At 36.6% G+C, this 21,949-nt stretch overlaps 1 protein-coding gene across 7 annotated transcripts in view; it reads right to left on the reverse strand.

Annotated features, from left to right (window-relative positions):
• HELZ (helicase with zinc finger) overlaps positions 1 to 21,949 on the reverse strand; it is a 154,707-nt gene that overhangs the window by 14,172 nt on the left and 118,586 nt on the right. For all 7 annotated transcript variants that reach the window (XM_029211012.1, XM_029211017.1, XM_029211018.1 and 4 more), the window contains one exon: positions 21,026 to 21,542. In XM_029211012.1, the coding sequence (XP_029066845.1) occupies positions 21,026 to 21,542 (517 nt within the window). The remainder of the gene's footprint in view (positions 1 to 21,025; positions 21,543 to 21,949) is intronic.

Genomic DNA, 21,949 nt, shown 5'->3' on the forward strand with positions numbered 1-21,949 from the left:
AAAAAAAAAAAAAAAAAAAAAAAAAAAAAAAAAAAAAAAAAAAAAAAGGCTTTATGTGTGAATACTAAAGTACAAAACTAAAATCTGTTATGGCCTCAGAAAACAGGTTATAATAATCAAATTCCCTGGTGATACTCATATGAATTCCAGGCATTAACTTTATAAGCCCCTTTTTGCAATGAATAGATATGTGAACCACAACACTTAAATGAGGAAAACTAAACATCAGAAAGCAATGGAAAGCTGATATAAAAGGAGAAAATATTCAATTAAACTTTAAAAAAAATGTGTGTCATTTATATCTTCCAAACTGAAATCCAAAAAAATCACACAGTTGACACGCACAGTACTTGTGGAAGTATTGTGTAACATGTTTATAACAGCTCCTAGGCAGCTGCTGACAAAGATGAATGGGCAGATTAAGTATAAAATACAACTTCAAATGACATTATGAATGCAACTGATCCTCTGTTAGAAAAAGAACCAAAACTTGGCATTGTTTGAACGTTCTTAAAATTAGATATGTTGAAGATTTTATTTATATATATATGTGTGTGTGTATACACACACACACACACACACACTCACACATAATATACATACGTACATATATAAATATAATATATAGATGGTCCCCTGGTATACCTACTTCATACAACACAGATGTAGGTAGATGCATGAAAATACGATTTGCTACTTTGGAATCTGTCCTCAAAGGTAATTTGAGGATAAGCAGAGAAATCTTGCTGACAACTGAATGAAATGGTTTATACACCAAATAAATTACCTTTTAGCAGTTTTGTAGTTTCCAGCATACAGACCCTGTACAGGTTTTGTTAATTTGCACCTAGCATTTAATTTTCCTCTGAGCTATTATAATAGTACTTGCTCTTACCTTTTGGTTTCCAATTGAATGTTGCTAATATATGGAAATGGGATTGACTTGTGTTGACCTTTTACCTCAAAACCTTGCTAAATTCACATTAGTCAAAATTAATTTTTGTTGGTTTGTTTTCTGGGTAGATTCCTTGGGTTTTTCTACATTGACAATCATGTCATCTGTGAATAGGGACAGTTTTATTTCTGCCTTTCCAAACTCTGTGTCTTTTCTTTTTATTGATGTACTGCACTGGCTAAGACTTCCAGGATAACGTTGAACAGGAATGTTGAGAGTTGACATCTTAACTCCTTCCTTATCTTAGAAGCGTTCAGCATTCAGTCTCTACCATTAATCGTGATGGTAGCTGTAGGACTTTTATAGGTGTCCTTTAACAGGTTGAGGAATATCCCTTCTACTTCTAGTTTGCCAAGAGTTTTTATGAATGGATGTTCTGTTCTGTCAAATGTGTATATAGGCTTTTTTTTTGGGGGGGGGATGTCTATTGATATAATCATGTGATTTTTCTCGTTAGACTGTTAGTATGGTGGATTACATTGATTTATTTTCAAACACTGGACCAGCCTTGCATTCTGGAAATAAGCTCCGACATGATTGTAGTGTATTGTTCTTTTTTATATATTGCTGAATTCAATTTGTTAATGTTTTGTTGAGGATATTGCAATGATGTTCACAGATATGTCTGTAGTTTTCTCTTTCTTGTACTGTCTTTGTCTAGTTTTGGTATCAGCGTAATGCTAGCCATATACAGTAAGTTAAGAAGTGTGCCCTTCTCCTCCATTCTCTGGAAGAGATTGCGTAAATTGGTGGTATTTCTTTACATGTTTGGAGGAATTCAGCAGCGAACCATCTGGGCCTGCAGATTTCTTCTTTGGCAGGTTTTTAAACGACAAATTCAATTTTGTTAACAGTTATAAGACTATTCATATGCTATCTATTTAGTCTTCAGTGAGTTTTTGTAGTTTGTGGTATTCAGAGAAGTGATCCACTTTATCTAAGTTGCTGGATTTTATGCAAAGAGCTGTTCACAGTATTCCTTTACTGTTATCCTTTTTAATGTCTACTGGATTCAGTGGTATCTCCTCTTTCGTGCCTGATATTGGTAGTTTGTGCTTCTCTCCTTTCCTCTGTCACTCTTGCTAAAGCTTTATCAGTTTTATTGATCTTTCCAAAGAACTGGCTTTGGGTTTCACTGATTTTTCTCTATTATTTTTGTTTTCATTTTTTATTGAATTCGGTTCTCATCTTTATTATTCCCTTCCCTCTGCTTGATTTTAATTTATTTTATTCTTCCTTTTCTAATTTCTTGGGATAGAAGCTTAGATTATTGATCTGAGACATTTTCTAATTTCCCTTGAGACTTCCTCTTTCACTCATTTATTATTTAGATATATGCAGTTTAATTCCCAAGTCTTGGAGATTTTCTGGTTATCCTTTGGTTATGCATTTCTAGTTTAATTCCATTATGGTCAGATAACATATTTTATTGGTGAATGTGACATCTGCACTTGGAAAGATCATATATTCTGCTGTTGTTGGTTGGAGTGTCCCATAAATGTCAACTAAATGCAGTTGGTTAATGATGCTGCTCACTTTTTCTATATCCTGGCTGATTTCCTGTCTATTAGATCTATTAAATACTGAGACGGGAGAGTCAAAGTCTCAAACTATAATTGTGGATTTGTCTGTTACTCGTTTTAGATTTTGCTTCACGTATTTTGAAGTTCTGTTGTTAGATGCATACACACTTAAGACTGTTATTTCCTTTTAATGTACTGACCCTCTTATCAGTACTAATGTCCCTCTTGGATAACTTCCTATGCTCTGAAGTTTACTTTGTCTGACACTAATACAGCCACTCTAGCTTTCTTTTGATTAGTCTTTGCATGGTATGCCTTTCTCCATCCTTTGCTTTTAACTACCTATACTGTTATATTTTTAACGTTTCTTGTAGATAGCGTATAATTAGAACTATTTGAAAAACCCATCCTGACAATCTCTGACTTTTAATTGGTATGTTTAGATCATGTATATAATGTAATTACTGATATGTTTAGATTTAAGTCAGTTGTCTTATGTCTTTTGTTTCCTGTTCATTTCCTGTTTTATGTTCCTTTGTTTTCCTTTTCCTGCCTTCTTTTGGGCTATTTGAACATGTTTTTGTAATTTCATTTTAATTTTGTGATTCTATGTCTCCTTATATGATTTTTAAATAGGTGTTCTAGGGATAATGGAATACATACTTAACTTTTCATCATCTACTTAGAATCTATATTTTATCACTTCAGTTGAGATGTAGAAAACTTATTACCATATTCGGTTCTTTACTTTTCCTCTTTATGCTATAGTTATAGTTGTTTTTATATATTATATCTATATATACTGAAAAACAATCAGACAATGTTATATATTTTGCTCTCAACTGGGAATTTTGATAGAACTCAAGGAGAACAGTTTATCATATTTATCCAGATATTTACTGTATCTGTTGCTCAACTTCCATTGCTGATGTGCCTAGTTTCCTTCTGGTATCATTTTCCCTCTGTCTGAAGAACTTCCTTTAACAATTCTTTTAGAGGAGGTCTGCTGGCTAAAAATTCTCTTAGTTTTCCTTTATCAGTAAATGTCTTTATTTTACCATCATTCCTGAAGGACAGTCTTGCAGCATATACATTTCTGGGTTAAAAGTTCTTTTCTTTCAGCACTTTAAAAATGTTTGCCACTTCCTTCTGGCTTCCATGGTTTCTGATGAGAAATCATTAGTCATTTGCATTATTGTTCTCTAATGAGATGTGTTTTCTCTGGCTTCTCTCAAGATTATTTTCTTTGCTTTTTGCTTTTAGCCATTTGATTATAATATGCCCAGGTGCAAATTTCCTTGGGTTTATCCTATTTAGGATTCACTCTGCTCCTTAAATCTGTAGGCTTATGTCTTTCACCAAACTTGGGACGTTTTCTGCTATTATTTTGTCAGATATTTTTCAGCATCACATTTTTTTCTCCTCTCCTCCTTGGACTCTGATGAAATTCAAAAGATTGAATATTCAACCTCTGTTTTTGTCCCATAGGCCTCTGAGGCTCTGTGTTCCTCCCCACCCCCACACCCCATCCAATCTTTGTTCTTTCTGTAGTGCAGATTAGGTAAATTCTATTGATCTTCAAGTTCACTGACTCTCTCCTCTGTCATTTCCATTCTGCTACTGAGACCATCAAGTGAGTTTTAAATTTTTGGTTATTGCATTTTTCAGTTTTAAAATGTCTACTTGGTTTTGTTTTGTTTTTTTTTAATATCTTCTCTTTCTCAGCTAAGACTTTTTAACATTTGTTTCAAGAGGTCTGTGATTGCTCTTTGGAGCACTTTAATAATAAGATGCTTTAAAGTGTTTTTCAGATAATTCCAAAGTCTGTATCATCTTACTGCGGGCACCTGTTGATGGGCTTTTCCTGTGTGAGCTGAGATTTCCATAAATTCTTATATACTGAGTAATCTTGGATTGTATTATGGACATTTAAAATATTAACTCATGAGACCCTGGGTTTGTTTAAACCCTACGGAGAATGTTGATACTGATATTTTTGTTTTAGCAGGCAACTGATGTGGTAATGTTAAGTTCCAACCTGTCTTCTGTGGGCTATGGTTTCAAAGTCAGCTTAGTTTTTAAAGCCTTTGTGGTGCTATCTGGATCTGCACTGAGTGCCTGCCACTCTGGATTCAGTCCGTGACCTGGGCAGAGGTCTATCCATCAGCTCAGTTCTCCATGTCTTTGGTATGCTAATTAGGATCTGATCCATGTATGTGTACATCAGACCTGGGCCCACGAATTCATAAACAATTCCACAGAGTCACTTTCTTAAGCTCCTCCTCTCCATGAGCTCCCTGGTGATTTCTAGGTCCTTGGGAGCCCCCTTGATAGTCCTCTGGACCAGAAACCACCCACTCCCACAACGTGCAGAGTCTAGGGCCAAGGGGCAGGAGGACAGACAGGAAAAGGCAACAAGGTCTGGCCCCACCCTCCTGGCACCACAGGCCCACCAAGCAGAGATGGCTCCCCTCCCTCAGAGTTCTGGCTCCCATAAGCTTTTGCTGTGATCAGGGCCATCACAGTGAAATTTTTGACTCCATATTGCAACTAACCTTTAAGAAACTACCAACTGCCAAGTTTTGGTGTAGTATCAAGGGAGAGTATCTATAATTATCTGAAAAGGTCATTAAAATTTAAAATCCCTTTTCCAGGTACATATCTGCATGACAGAGTTTTCTTCATATACGTCAACCAAAATGACACATTGCAGAAGATTTGCAAAACTGAAAAAACGGCACTATTTTCACTAAACATTTTTGTTCTGGAAAATAGTTATTTTTGTTAACAAGGAATGAGTTTATTATTATAATTTTTAAATGAATTGATATTTATTTTAAATTATTAGTTTTAAACACTGATAGCTTATATTAAAAAAACTGTTGATAGATATTTAAAAATCACATAAATAAAAGTTTTTGAGATCCTTCTGACGTGTGCATAAGGCTATTCACTGAAGCACTATTTTTTTTTTTAATGGAATTGGTGGATCGCTTGGTAAACTCTAATTTTATTTTATTATTTATTTATTTATTTATTTATTTATTATTTATTTTTGCTGTGTTGGGTCTTTGTTTCTGCGTGAGGGCTTTCTCTAGTTGTGGCAAGCGGGGGCCACTCTTCATCGTGGTGCGCGGGCCTCTCACTATCGCGGACTCTCTTGTTGTGGAGCACAGGCTCCAGATGCACAGGCTCAGTAATTGTGGCTCACGGGCCTAGTTGCTCCGCGGCATGTGGGATCCTCCCAGACCAGGGCTTGAACCCGTGTCCCCTGCATTAGCAGGCAGATTCTCAACCACTGTGCCACCAGGGAAGCCCTGAAGCACTATTTTTTAATAACAAAGGACTGGAAGCAATCCAAATGTCTGTCAATAGGAGACCAGTTCAATAAACCATGGTACAGCTATATAATGAAAGTACTATGCAGCTGTAAAAAGAATGAGGAAGATTTCTAAATACTGCTATGGATGAGCTCTGATCTATCATGATACACAACAACATGTATAACATGCTACCTTTTATCTACAAAAGGGTGGTACATGTACATACATAAGTATCTGCTTTTATTTTCAAAAAGAAATAATGAGAAGTTTAATTTAAAAAAATAATTGTTTTCTATAGGGGGAAGGGATAAGGAAGGAGTAGAGTCAGGAATGGAAGTTTAACCTGTGAATATCACTTGTTTTATAATTTGGACTTTGGGACCATGTACTGATAAGTGCTTCCTAAAATCAAAATTAGATTTGAAAACTAAAACCAAACAGAAATAAACTCAAATGTTTATCGAATAAGTGCTATAACCACACACAGAAGAATTATTTCAGATACCTTTAAAATCCAGTTTTGTTTGTTTGTTTTTGTTTTTTTGCGGTACGTGGGCCTCCCACTGCCGCGGCCTCTCCCGCCGCGGAGCACAGGCTCCGGACTCACAGGCCCAGCAGCCACGGCCCACGGGCCCAACCGCTCCGCGGCATGCGGGATCCTCCCGGACCGGGGCACGAACCCGCGTCCCCCACATCGGGAGGCAGACTCCCAACCACTGCGCCACCAGGGAAGCCCCTAAAATCCAGTATTTTAACTAAATATATCTATGGGATATAGCCTTAGGACAAAATGAACCACACAGGTGTCTTCAACTGCATTTATTGCTAATTTAACATCAGTACTGTTATTATGAAACTATTACACACACACCCTTATCTATCTATATCTTATCTATGTGTATGTATATACATATAAAGCAAATAACTAGCTGTTAGTCATTTATTAGGAACAATGATCTCTAGTGTAAAGTGAAAAACACAAATATTAAAAACCCTATAATCCTTCATTGACTTGGAAGTATCAATATGAACTCATGATTTATTTTTCTCTCAAAAAACAAAGTACTTCCCGGCTCTGCCCAGTGAAAAAGCAGGGACGAGCAGTACCAGAGAGCACCTTCAGTACCAGACTACAGTCTCCATCAGGGCTGCCCTGAGAAACACCTGATTCCTGGTCAGGGGCGGAACAGGTACGAGATGAGCTAGAGACATCTTGTCCTGTCTGAAAGCAAGGAAGCTACCAAAGGTCACTGTCAATATGTCAAAGAACACAGCCACCAATATGAAGGGGCTCCCACTGGCCAGAGACATAACAGTGTGTCCCACTGCAGAATGGCTACAATGAACTGCAAACTCAAATATATAATGATACCTAATTCATGATGATATTCCAAAGGAAAAAACGGTGAGGGGAGCCTGAGTGGTCATCTCTGGGGCCTGCTAAGGTACCAATTCATTACTCTGAAAATTTAGGGCAAGAAAACAAAGGGCAAGAACTACTCATTTTTTCTATATAGGCCAGATTTGAAGGAATGAAACATTTAGTGAGGAGAAGTTCTCTTTCATAGAAGAAAAATAGATACAAAAGAAACTAAAAGAATTTTAAAATCGCCATCTCTAATGAAACAACAGTTCTAAACAACAGTCATCAATAGCGGCTAAATCTGAAAGGTCGCTGGGAACTTCTAAAATTGGTGGATCAGACTGCTATCATCTGATCACCGATAAACGTTAATCAACTTAACATCACTAAAAGCAGAAAACCAGGTATTACGAGCATCTTCCCCTGTATGCATATGAACATACACCTTCACTTAAAATGATACATACAACCTGGTAATTTCTCACTAAAATATCACAGATATCTTTTTATGTCATGAAAACTCATTTATTACACCATATTTAATAGCTGCACTTTACTTCTTCTCTCATTTGAAGTTGGAAAATTCTAATGCCCGTAGGACCAGGTCTATAACCTAAATGTGTAATGTAAATCAGACCAGGTGTTGAACAATACGGAGTTATGCTGTGATAAACTAAAGAATACATGCCTGGCACTCAAACTAGTCAAATTTAATTTTCTAAAAAACCACTGAACAAGTTAAAAAAAAAAATCTGGACTATCAGTCTGTACTCTCTGAGTTTTATCTCATTTCTAGGATATTTAATAATTTTTCACGACTTTACAAATTTACTCGTCTAAAATACCACTAAATTCCATCGCTTTACATCTTGTTCAACTATAAATTTTCATACAATATGAAGGTTATTGGTTCACTAACAAAATTGATTCTCTGGAGATGCTCACGTTTTTCTTTTAATCTAAAAATATGTTTTTGGCCTGGATTTGTGTGATCCAAGAAGAGGCAATGTAACCTTGACCTAAATTAAAATGTCAGGGACACGCAAAGACTCTGGGGCAGAAATCAGACCTTACTCACTTGTGTATTCCCGGCACCTAAACACCATGCCTAGAACCTAAAAGTCCTCAATAAGTATTCAGCAAAAGGATTTAAATGTTTAATGTTGAACACATACCATATTTTCTATTTAATTTCCCCAAGCTTTGAAGAAGAAATTCCTGACTATAGAACACTCTTGGGCTCTACTAACTTACTTCAATTTAGCTCCCAGTAAGGTTATGATCTTACGTCTAAAGCAATGTGCTACAGTTTTGTCGACTTACCTAGGAAGAAAGAAACTAGGAGAGGAGTATCACTATAAGGTTAAAAACAATATTAGCAAGCCAGGCAATGTGTGTTGGATAAACTGTGGTTTGCAACAGTAATGTCTATGGGTTCGTGTCATGTAATCTATTGAAAAGGACTTGATAACTTCTGAAACTGTATTTTTTTTTTAAAGGCATGATCCCCAGTTAATGGTGGAGACTGGCCCAAGACTCCACTAAAATAATAATAAATGAACATAAAGGATCTATAACAATCAAGACTGGATGACTGGCCATCAACATAGGACACATTTCTGGAACACATGGAAGACTGTCTGTGGAAGAAGGATGGAGTTAGAGCTACCAGTTGAGAGGAGAATCAGTCCACTCTGCAGGATTCCAGAGAGGCTCGGGCCTCAGAAACACAAGCTACCATGGAAAGTGAAGGGAGGACGAAGGGATAAAACGGGGGGGATTAACTGAAAGTCTGTACAGAGAACAAGTAGTCTCACTCTGCACTCCTCCGCAACAACCAGAAGATTCAAGCATTAAAAAGTCCCCAGCGAAAAGCCTGCCAGGCAGTGAGTCATTAAGGAACCGTAAAACTCCCAAACTGCTTTTCAGGGACACAGATAATCAAGGGTTACCGGACATTTAAAGGGAGTCTCCAGCGTAAAAGATGGTCACAGATAAACAGGAAAAAAGGAGGGCCCAGGAAAAAGAAGTAGCAATTATGTTTTTAAAATATTTTTTAAATGCTTTTTTAGTTCTTACTAAAAATCTAAGACAAAACAACAACAACAAACTCTCAATTGGTTTCCTCAGAAAAGGCACTGCATTTATAAAAACAAAAATAAGATGCTATGAAAAAGGAAAAACCTGAGAAGGAAGAACTCTTGGAAATTAAAGAATCTGAGGGCTCAAATGTAAAGTGTGATAGAAGGGTCTGTAGGTAACATGAAGGAAATCTCAGACAGCAGGAAAAATACAAACATTAAAATGTGAGAGGAAGAAAGAATCTGAAGAATCCAGGAAGTCTAACATCTTATCAACAGAAGCTTCAGGAAGTGAGAAACAGAGAAAAAAAGATGGTAGGCAATTAGCAAAGAAATAATACAAGACAGTTTCAAAGAGCTGAAGGGTGTGAGTCCTTCAGTTGAGCAATTCTGTCCAAAAGACCCTTCCGTGGTATGGGAGATGCTGGGGACCTGCACTGTTCAGTAAAACGGCGCTGAGCCACACGTGGCTGCTGAGCAACTGAAATGTAGTTAGCAGAAACAAGAAAGAGGTGGTTCTATTTCACCGCATTTCACGTCACATCAGATCCATCAGGAATCCCTGTAGATCTTAGCTACAAACAGACCTTGAATTTACTTCTCGCCATTACTACTGCTCCGTCATAGTCCAAACCACCATCATCTCTCACCTAAATAATTATGCCACTCTCCACCATTTCTTTTATATTATTTTAAAATAATTATTTTTAAAATAAAATGCATTATCTTAACAGAAGTTTGAAAACGTCAATGTCACATTAGGTTGATAAGATTCAATCATAATAGAAGCAAAAATTTATCTTAATTTTCAAAACCACAGTACATTTATCTCTGGGTTTTGTTTTGTTTTTCTTGAAAGAAAGGTACACTAAAATGAACGTGACTTTGTACCAAAGTGCATTAAAAATCAATTTAGGTCTAAATAAAGAAAAATACCATTTGAAAGCATTTCACAGGCAAGGGCACTTACACTCTGCAAACAGTGTTTTCCCACCAAGCGATGTTCTTTTCCTACATCCAAACACAAGGTAATAGAGGAGATACTAGAAGGAATGCAATATTACATCTAAGAGAGAAATGTCAGGTTCACTGCTGTGACATTTTGAGCTACCTTGACTCATTCTGGCTCTTGTCAACTCTTCTTGAATGTGAAACAGTCAAGTTATCAATTATAGACCACAATCCCTCTTACGATGAAAATATGTCAGCTTAACATAAATAAAATAGTACACAGGAGTTTACCTTCAACTCATAGCTATGATAACTCTGAAGAATAATTATAAGTATGAAGAATCACAGTTATCATAATTAATTTCAAAAAAGAAGGTAATGCCAGAGAATTCTGTTTATAATTTTTAAAGAACATTGAGAAATAAATTCCTTATAGTTAATCTTCTGATATTTGACATCTCCAAGTTAATTATCTGAGCTGTCAAACATTTAGTAGGTAGAACTGGATAGCTCTAAGAATACGGGATCCTAAAATGAACCATCTCCTTCTCTCTCCACCACCATCCCTCCCCTTCTCCGCAAAGGAGAACGTCATATAATTGAAGATTTAATTATTTGGTCTCAAGAACGTGATTTGTCTCACCCCTGGCCTCACCCACCCACCTGCCACGTCTACTTCATGTAACTGCAATCACTTCCTGCTTTCTCGGAGTAAACCTTATTTGTGGCATAAGGATATGAACAACAGTGTGATGCTCCAGAAACAACGCGAGACTGGAGGTCAGGAGTCTCAGCTCTGCTGTGATTAGTAACTGCTTAAGCTCTAAGTCCTGCAACATCTCACTGCCTCAGTTTCTTTTTAAAAGGAGGAGTTAGAATAAGTGATCTTCAAGGCCTTGACTAATCCCAAAGTTCTAAGTTTTACTTTAAAGCCTTCAAAAAATCAAAGTCTTTGTCAATGAGGATATATTTTAACTTTTTATTATTAAAAAGTCCAAACATCCATCACCGACCTTAACAGCCATCAACAATTTGATGTATTTGCTAAAATAATTAAAGTGTTATGACATATACAAGCCTATTTAAGTTATTTAAATTAAAAAAACTATAGAGAGCATGCTAACTGATTACAATAGAATGCATTATGGGCAATGAGTTTAAAATTTCAGCTTTTCTCCCCACAGAGGGAAATTCCTATGAAGTACACTGAAAGAGAAGGGCCCGCAAACAAAAATTTGAGAAAAAGATCACTTGCCTATAAAAATACATATATATTTCTGACAGAGAACGCCTTTTTATTTCCACCTACACTTCAGTCCTGTGGGCCCTTAGGCTGTTCAATATATAAACTATACTTTTCACCTTTTATTTTCTTTCTTCTTTTCTTATTTCCTGACCACTTTTTGTTTCCTGTTGCCTTTGCCCAGTTCTCAGTTTTTTTCCTGAAGAGAAGACTACTCTTTCTACACACATCTCCTGCCAAGCAGATTGCTCCTTTACTTTTAGATGGCAACCCTATCAATGACTGGCATGCAGAACTTAATTTTAGAGTCCTCAGGTCTTAAATAATGTCATTATTTATTCCTTAAAGGCTTATTCTCCTCTGCTGGAGATCCTTAGTCCTGGGTTCAGTATGGACTCCATATATGTTTGTGTGTTTATAAACATTCTTCATGCTTAAACTGTGAATTTGTTATGTCGCTAAACATATGATCATTATTTTCTAAGTCCACTGCTAATATCTCCTTCTAAAAATCAAAGTGTAATGCTAAAGTTTCAAAAGCCATTTAAGAAGAAAAAGCTAAATGACTAAACTCATGTATGAATTTCTATTTTTAAAGATTGTTGTCAGTTTAAGTAAAAATTCATAACCTGCTTACCACTGTTTTATAAGGTACACCTCTAATGTATAAGGTTAGCAAGCCATTCACATGTATATATATAAATAAATGACTGGGGGAAAGGTTAGCAACTTAATGAATTAGGGCTCCATTTATAATTATACTATCAAAGCTAATCACTAAGGAAGAGCTAAATGCTCTGGTGGAAATTCCAAGTCTCATTAACTATGGTGCCAGACACTTTAATTAAAATAGAGCATCTCATTTAAATGATTTGCTTTGATAATTTAAGCATATTCATGCTTAAATTACAGGTCTAATTTATTAATTTGTTGATCACTGTCTCTGTTATATGCATTAGATACCACATAGTGACGATCTGAGAAGACGCTTCTGAGAGGACAGCAATACTACCTGGTCGTGCAACATAAATCATGACCTATCATCATCCATCCACCTTTCAAGTCAGAACAGGCAGACTACGTTGATCAGCCAAGAATATAATCTTCAAGCTACATCTGTACAATAATACCTTGCTCCATAGAAGGAGACTTGGCGGGGGAGAGGGAGGATGATTAGACAACAGTATTGAAATCACTGAGTATTGAAGGACAAGTACTTCCTGAAAATCGTTTCGAAAACTAACCTCAAAACTATCTGTTTGAAAGAAAAAAATGAAAATAAACAGATGGGTTAAAAAGTGTCTTTGTTCAAAAGCCAACACATAAGACAGAACTATTTCAAAGCAGATACCTCACAGAGGCTTACTCGTCATCTCTAAGATGGCATAAGTAAATGCTGATTTATAGGAAGCTGGTCAGAATGAGTGACTTACAAAAATTCCGTTTTTGTTAGAAGGCCATTACAACAATGCCACCAGCGCAGCACAGAAATGTGCAGCTCCAAATTCTTATTCGGAGACTTTTAAAACATGACACTTTTCAAAGGAACTTTCCATTTATTACTAGTGAGGCCTTTTAATCAAACTATTATTTCATGGCAAAGTACCTCTTAAATGGCAAAAGCTTTGTTCTGCACCAGTGTTCTGCACTGCTGGCTCTATGTTAAACAAAAGTTTTTTAACGTGATAAAACTATCTCCACTTAAGAAGAATGAGGATTTATCTCTCAAGATAAAATAACTGGAAAGTATAATGGGGAAAAAAAAAAGGTCCTGTTCATAAACAAAAAGCAAGGAAAACTCAACCTAAGAATAAATTTAACCAGAAATGAAAACACTACAGAATTTTACAGAGGAACACTCAGAAAACAAAGAAAAAAGGAAGAGAAGGAGGGAAGAAGGAAAAAAAAATTAAAATATTGAAGACTGTACAGTTCCTAAATGAGAGGTTTAAAATATTTGTAAAGACAAAATTTCCCCCAATTTAAGCTATCCATTTGATGTAAGTGAAATTAAAACCTAAGAAAGGTTTTTGTTTCCATTTCGGGGAGAGGAGTTCACATAGGTATTCTAAACTTCTGGTAGAAAAACCAGAAAATAACCTCTTCTCCCCGGCACTCCCCAAACCGAAACTGGAAGAAAAAAACAAAGTAATAAGGGAGACGTCACACTATCAAATTAGAATACCAGAAAGTCTCAAAAATTAAAACAGTGTAATTCTGGTACAGAAACATATAGACAGATGAGGAGAAAAATAGAAAGTCCAGAAACAGATTGCAGTATATACTGAAGAACTGCATCTTACTCAGAGATTAGATTGTAAAGATATCATGCAAAATGAAAAACCTTATTCAGATCAAAATTACCCTTGAAAAAATCCCAAATCATGCCAAAATTACTAGCAACTGAATCCTTGGAAGTTCAGAAGCCAAGAGATAACTTCTATTGCTGCTCCTTGCATTTCATCTCCCCCTCCCCCTAACAGCAGTGAGTTGAATGAAACACAAATGTGATACGGTGGTATTATAAAGAATTTAGTATTTGACAAGAAAACTACTATTCTATCTAGTGAATATGCAATCATTTAATAAAGAGTATGAAAACAACTGGCTAAATATTTGGAGAAAATTAAATCATAACCTCAAGCTTACACTGAAATGTGAAATCAAATTGGAGCAATTTATCAATCTATTTCCAATCAGGAATGGTCTGTAACCTGGTCCAGGTAAGGAAGGCACCTCTGCTCTTCGTTCTCCTTATCTCATCACATCAGTAAAGAACCAGAAGTGGGAGAGGGTGCAGGCACTACAACCAAACCACAGAGCCCTAGCTTCATCCAAGCAGCTGAGGGCCCGGGCTTTTGAGGTAGGTAAGGAAAATCCATGGATTGATGCCTTAAGCATCTAAATGAGAACACTCTAAAAATTTTAAGTAGCAAAAAGTGCCACTGAATAGGATCAAGATCACGTTTAGGGATCTTGACCTGGTAGAAAGAAAGGTTGGATGGGGCGATATAACTGAGCACAGCAATTAGGGAAAAAAATTGTTTCACGTCTCTAACAAGTAATACCCCTCCATGACAGTCACCTGTGAACGCTATGAAAAGCTATCTGTTACTGTAGGTGAACAAAATTGGCTATCCCAAAATGTCTCTCTGGCTTGAGGATTAATTTAGGCTGATTGTTTTTAAGGCCCAAAAGCCTCAGGAAGAATCTCTGACCTTCCCGCTAACTGCCTAAAAGAATGCAAATAGAGGACCTGTTCCAGGAAGGGAGATGTCACCAGAGATCACCATAGTGCGAACTAAGTGTCTAGACAGGGAGGAACCCAGCAAAGCCCGTTTGTTAAAATTCCTCTCTGGGTCCCACTGGCTGCACTTCTGGCAAACCACACACTTGATTTTCCATCTCCAAGCCAACTGCCTTCCTGCACTCTGAACTCCAACCACCACCCCACATCCTTTTGTCTTAGCTGAAGATGGTATTTAAGGTGAGGGCTTTGACCATTTTGGTGAGTTACTCAGTTTTCCTGGGTCTCTCCCATGTACAGATGATATTAAACTTTGTTTGATTTTCTCCTATTAAGCTGTCTCATGTCAATTTAATTCTCAGACCAGCCAGAAGAACCTAGAAGGGTAGAGGCAATTTCTTCCTCCCCGACATTACAGGAGCTATCCTGGTATAGTGAAATGAGGAATAATTTCTCTAACTTCCACATTTTCCATGCTGACCAGGTATATCATTTGTCAAAAGAAAATCAAAATTATTATTAAAAAAAGAGAAAACTAATGAAACACAACATGAAAAACCATATCTGTTCAAGTTAACTGTTAAGCTAACATCTAGATGTTTTCATCCAACATAAGCTTCATCTACCAAGGTTTCTAGCAATGAAAGAATTAACAGTACGTAGGGAAATAACACATTTTTCTGTATTGTTAATGTTAAGGAAATTATTTTAAAAGGTTGGAAATAAACAGCAAACATATAAACCATTCATTCTGTGAGATGATTCATGCAAAATCGTTTTGTACAACATAACAGACAGAAGTTATCCTAATGTACTGAAAAGGTCAAATCCTGTAAATGTGGTAAAAATAATATTTTCCTTGTCAAGGTATTTTCTTCAGTGTTGCAAGTCAGTCATCATTTGTGAATCTCATGCATCAAAATAAAGGTGACCAAATGTTTTTGCAAAAGTAATTGCACTCTAAGAACCCACTGACAATTGAAGGTACTTATTCATGTACTCACAGCTAAACAGTAATAACAAACGTTAAGGGCGCGAAGGTACAGAGAACTTAAATTCCAAAACTAAGAAACATTTAAATAGATCAATGATTAAAAGTACACTATTCAGTATCCAACATTATTTAGCAAAGTACAAAACTTTATAAAACCTTATAAAAACTGTGGCATGTTATTTCCCCCAAACATTATGAACTCATTCTACTGGTTAGATCAAAATATCACAAGGGTTATCAGTAAAAATGGTGGAACGAGGAACTCCATAAAAGCAATGAAAAAACTGACAAAAACCGTCACAATCAACTTTCTTGGAATTTAGGAAACTAAAGCTTGCAGCAACCAGGGGAGCACTTAATCAAGAGAAACCAGAAAATTTCAGTAAGAAGAGCAAGATTTGCAGTACTTTCATTTCCCACAGGCCCATGCCCCTGCTTCTCCAGCTGAGTGGTAGCCTTGAAAATAAGACCCTGCGTTTCCAGCACTACTATCAGAGCAGAAGGGGCCTCACTGTCAAAGAGCTGTAATTATTCGTTTTCACCTGTCTGGTACAAAACAACACTTGACTCTTATCTAACTCAGAACTCAACCAGTGCCGAAGGGGCCATACCGAAATTATTTACAAGGCCGATGTTTTAGTTGCTGCTGCCTGAAGCAATGGATAGCAGTTGGACCAAACAACAGACTAACAAAAAGCTTTGGAGGAAAGGCTGGGTTATAAGATACTTTAGGGAATAAAGACTTCGAATAGCTCCGACCTGTTCCTCCCTGGGAATCTAGAAGACCACACACATGCTGTGCACGTGCTCAGGAAAGGCCAGAAAAGTTCTCACCTCTGGCTGATCTGGAGGCTGGAGAAGCAGGAAGTTAAAGCTGAAGCAGAGGTGTAAACTGCCTGGCCGAGTACGGAAGGTGTGCGCAAACACACATACACACAGATGCCTCTGCAAAAACTGGGCAATGTTTTTGGAATGGGGTGGTTAAGGAAACCTCTGGGCAATGACTAGTTGATCATTAAGCCCATGGAAGAAAAACTTCAGAGGCCACACACAACAAATACTGACTTTAAAAAATTAGTTCAAAATTTAAAAATTAACTTTAAATTTGAAAAATTAGTTCAGAAAAATCACTAAACAAACAAATGACAACAAAATCAAAAGGCAAAAGGATGAGAAAAGACATTCCATGCAAATGGTAACCAAAAGAGAGCTGGGGTGGCTACACAAATATCAGAAAAAAACATACTTGAAGACAAAAATTGTTATGAGAGAGAAACGATATCATATAATGATAAAAGGTAGACAAGGAGATTTAACAATTATAAACATACGTAAACCTAAGGACAGAACCCCAAAATACATGAAGCATAAACTGACAGAATTAAAAGGAGAACTACACAATTCAACAATAATATTTGGAGACTTCAACACCCTACTTTTGATAATGGATATAAAACCTAGACAGCAGACCCAAAGGAAAGAGAAAATTTGAACAATATAAACCAAATAGACCTAACATATCTATAGAACATGCCACCCAACGAGAGCAAGATATACATTCTTCCCCAGTGTACCTGAAACATTCTCCAGGATAGGCCACACAACAAGTCTCAATAAATTTTAAAAGATTAGAATTATACAAAGTAAGTTCTCCAACCACATGGAGTGAAATTAGAAATCAATAACAGAAGGAAATTTGGAAAACTCACGCCGGAAATGCTTGTCTTCCTCTAATTTTGCCAAAAATGTACCCTAAACATTATACTAGAAGTTCTGGCCAGGCAATTAGGCAAGAAAAAGAAATAAAAGACATCTAGATTGGAAGGAAAGAACAAAACTATATTTGCAGATGACATTATCTTCTACATAAAAAATCCTAAGGTATTCACACACAAAAAATCTATTAGAGCTAATAAAGAGTTCTACAAGTTTGCAGATATACAATCAATTGCACTTCTAAACACTAGCAGTGAACAATCCAAAAAATGAAACTAAGAAAACAATTCCATGTACCATAGCACAAAAAATAATATGATACTTTGGAATAAATTTAACAAAAGAAGTGTAAGACTTATAATTGGAAAACTACAAAATACTGTTGAAAGAAATTTTAAAAGACCTAAGTAAGTGGAAAGGTACCACGTTCAGGAACCAGAAGACTTTATATTGTTAAGATGGTAATACTTCCCAAGTTAATCTACAAATTTAATGCAATCCCTTTTAAAATCCCAGCTAGATTTTTTTTGCAGAAACTGACAAACTAACCCTAAATTCCATATGGTAATTCAAGGGACCCAGAATAGCCAAAACAATCTTGAAATAGAAAAACAAAGTACCAAAGACTCATACTTCCAAATACAGAACTCACTACAAAGCTACAGTATACAAGCCAGCATGGTATTGCATAAGGACATATATAGATCAAGGAAGAGAATTTAGAGTCCAGAAATAAACCCATAGGTCTGTGGTCAGTTGATTTTTTGACAAGGTTGCCAAGACCATAAAATGGAGAAAGAATGGTCTTTTCAATAAATAGTGCAAAGAAAACTGAACAACCACATGCAAAATAATGAATTAGACACATACCTCATAAAATGTACAAAAATTAACTCAAAATGGATCAAAGAATTAAATGTAAGAACTAAAACTAGGAAAGGTAGATGTAAATCTTTGTGATCTTGGATTAGACAACAGTTTCTTAGACATGACACCAGAAGCAGAACGACCAAAGAGAAAACAGATAAATTGGACCTTATCTAAACTAAAAACTTTTGTGCATCAAAGGATACCCTCAAGAGGGGGAAAAGACAGTCCACAAAATGAGAGAAAATATTGCAAATTATATGTGATAAGAAGGAGCCAATCAATGATGAGCCAATCAATGAATACTGGAACAATTTGAACAAATTACCTCCAAAACCCTACAAATAAGATATAGAAGCTTCCCTATGAAACTTGACTTTTTAATCAGCATCTGTAGCAGAAAATTTGCAAAACATGAATAAATTATTTCTAAAGCCTTTAGAAATCATTAAGAACCGACAAAATGAAGCTAATGTCAAAAAAATATTTTTCATATCTCAAAATTCAAAATGTTTACCCTGCTTTAAGAAGACATGTGTGATTGATAATGACCACACGAGCTTTACACATTCTTACCTTTAATCACTGTAGGCTTGACAGGAACAGCTAGACAACATTTTTAGAGTCCACACCGAATGTACCGTTTTTGAAATTTTATAACCTAGAATTACTAAGATTTTTATATCAGTGAAGGTCCATAAAGATGCTCTTTAGCAATACCAAAGTATAATTCAGTTTACCCTAGATTGCTTAGTTTAGCAGAGTCAATTCTACGTTGAAGACTGCAAATTCTGATATTTGGGAATCAGTGTCATTGTGTATTAACTGCCCCAGTCTAAGAAAGCACCAGGATGAACGAAAGGAGAAAGAGCACAGCCCTTGCAACTGACCACTGGCTGAGAAAACCAACATCTATGGAAAACCTTAATGAACAAATTTGTAATTAACAAATATAATGTAAGTAAAAAGGTGAGCCACTAAAAACCATTTCCCCAGATCAGACAGGATGAAGCTTCTTGAATGAATAGCCTCCTCAAGTCAGTCAGATGTTAAGTGTTCTAAAACAGCAATAAAAGGCTTCAGGTTGTAACAATGACCATTCTACAAAGCCTGACATAGCATAATAAAAGGGGAAAATTAAAATAAGTTCCAAGAACAGCCTCAGGTAAATCAATGAAATTAGAACACTCCACTCCCTCATCACATCATACACAAAAATATACTCAAAATGGTTTAAAGACCTAAATATAAGACATGGCACCAAACAACTCCTAGAAGAGAACACAGCCAAACATTTTTGGATATAAACCACAGCAGTATATTCTCAGACCAATCTCTCAAGGCAAAAGAAATAAAAGCAAAAATAAACAAGTGGGACCTAATCAAACTTAAAAGCTTTTGCACAGCAAAGGAAACCATCAACAAAACGAAAAGACAACCTAAGGAATGGAAAAAAAATATTTGCAAACGACCTGACCAACAAGGGGTTAACTTCCAAAATACACAAATGGCTCATACAACTCAGTATCAAGAAAACAAACAACCCAATCAAAAAATGGGCAGAAGACCTAAATAGACACTTCTCTAAAGAAGACATACGGATGGCCAAAAAGCACACGAGAAGATGCTCAACATTGCTAATTATTAGAGAAATGCAAATCAAACCCACAGTGAGGTATCACCTCACACTGGTCAGATTGGCCATCATCAAAAAGTCTACAAATAATAAATATGCTGGAGAGGGTGTGGAGATACAGTTACCCTCCCACACTGTTTGTGGGAATGTAAGTTGTTGCAGCCACTGTGGAAAACAGTATGGAGGTTCTTTAAGAAACTAAAAACAGAGCTACCATATGATTTAGCAATTTCACTCCTGGGCATATATCCAGAAAAGACAAATACTCTAATTTGAAAAGATACATGCACCCCCAGTGTTCATAGCAGCACTGTTTACAATAGTCAAGACACGGAAACAACCTAAGTGTCAATCAACAGATGAACGGATAAAGAAGATGGGGTATATATATATATATATATATATATATATATACACACACACACACACACACACACACATACATACACATACCTACATGCACACACACACACATGCACACACCTACATACACACAATGAAATATTTCTCAGACATAAAAAAGAATGAAATATTGCCATTTGTAGCAACATGGATGGACCTAGAGAATATCATACTAGGTGAAGTCAGACAGAGAAAGACAAATATCCCATGGTACCACTTACATGTGGAATCTACAAAATAATACAGATGAATCTATATACAAAACAGAAACAGACACATAGACATAGAAAATAAACTTATGGTTTACCAAAAGGGAAAGGGAGAGGGGGAAGGGATAAATTGGGAGTATGGGATTAACCGATACAGAATACTATAAATAAAACAGATAAGCAACAAAGATTTGCTGTATAACAGGGAATAGTATTCAATATCTCATAATAACCTACAATGGAAAATAACCTGAACAAAAAAAAATATATAACTGAATCACTTTGCTGTACACCTGAAACTAACACAATACTGTAAACCAACTAGACTTCAATAAAAAAATAAACAACTCTTTAAAATGAAGCTGAAAAATAAACAAGTTGCAAGAAAATATTATCTTTACAAGACTATTAAATATAGTTAAGTTCTGTCCACCGTCACCATCAAACCAACAAATATTGATCTTTTTCACAATCAACGATCCTGAAAGGAGAAGCGCAGAAGAAAGACATTTTACCTCTTCTAAGCTGGGGAGCGAAGAGGACGACACCGTGCGAGCCGACAGCGGGTGGAAGGGCTCTTGGCTGACAGCAGGCTGATGGCTCTGCATGTGCACAAAAGGGGTCTGCGGTGGCCTGGGCGGCAGTGGAGGTAGGCCATAGGGAAAACCCGGCCCCATCAGGCGATTCTGCTGTAAGTTGGCGAAAGTCCATGCTCCATCAGGTGCCAGGCATTTCAAGGGAGGAGGGGCGAGGTGTTCAGACGGCAACGAGAAAGGCGAATTGAACAGCTGCGGCGGCAGGCGCTGTGGAAATGCTGGGTTGCTGGCTACTTCGAGGTCTCTGCTGCTGTCACTGAAGTTGGAAAAGTGGGTACTGTGGTCTGCACTGGACGGGGGCGAGGGGACTGCTGGTGGGCTCCTGGTCTGAATTTGTCTATATTGCAAAAGTCTTGATTGAGGTGGCGGCATCTCAGCTAGTTCCCGTGTTTCACTTTGATCACGATTAGACAGTTCTCTGATTAAGTCTTGAAACCTACATAAGGATGATGAAATATGAGGAGGAGAAAACAAAAGAAAAGCTTCATCACATTAAGGAGAGCTTAATCAATTACACGTGTAATTTTTACAAACAACAGCATACTACTTAATCAGAACTAACGTTAATTCATCTCAAGAGCAGGAAGCATTAACACTCATAGGTGTTGAACTGAAGACGCTAAATATGCCCAAGTATCTGATTTCTCTCTTTTCCCTTGGTGGTAAAAACAGCTGTCCTGGTCTTTACATGCCTTTGGCAACTAACGGCTATAAAAGGTCACCATAATGGTGGATCTTATTCAGAAGGGATTAGGAAACACTTCAATGCATTCACATGACACCATAAAAACAAGTTTAGAATGAGGACTGAACACTCAAACATCTATACTTAAAAGACGGTAG

The sequence above is a fragment of the Monodon monoceros genome, unplaced genomic scaffold (genome assembly GCF_005190385.1).
Source record: "Monodon monoceros isolate NGI ecotype Baffin Bay Population unplaced genomic scaffold, NGI_Narwhal_1 Super_Scaffold_9, whole genome shotgun sequence".
Lineage (NCBI taxonomy): Eukaryota > Metazoa > Chordata > Mammalia > Artiodactyla > Monodontidae > Monodon > Monodon monoceros.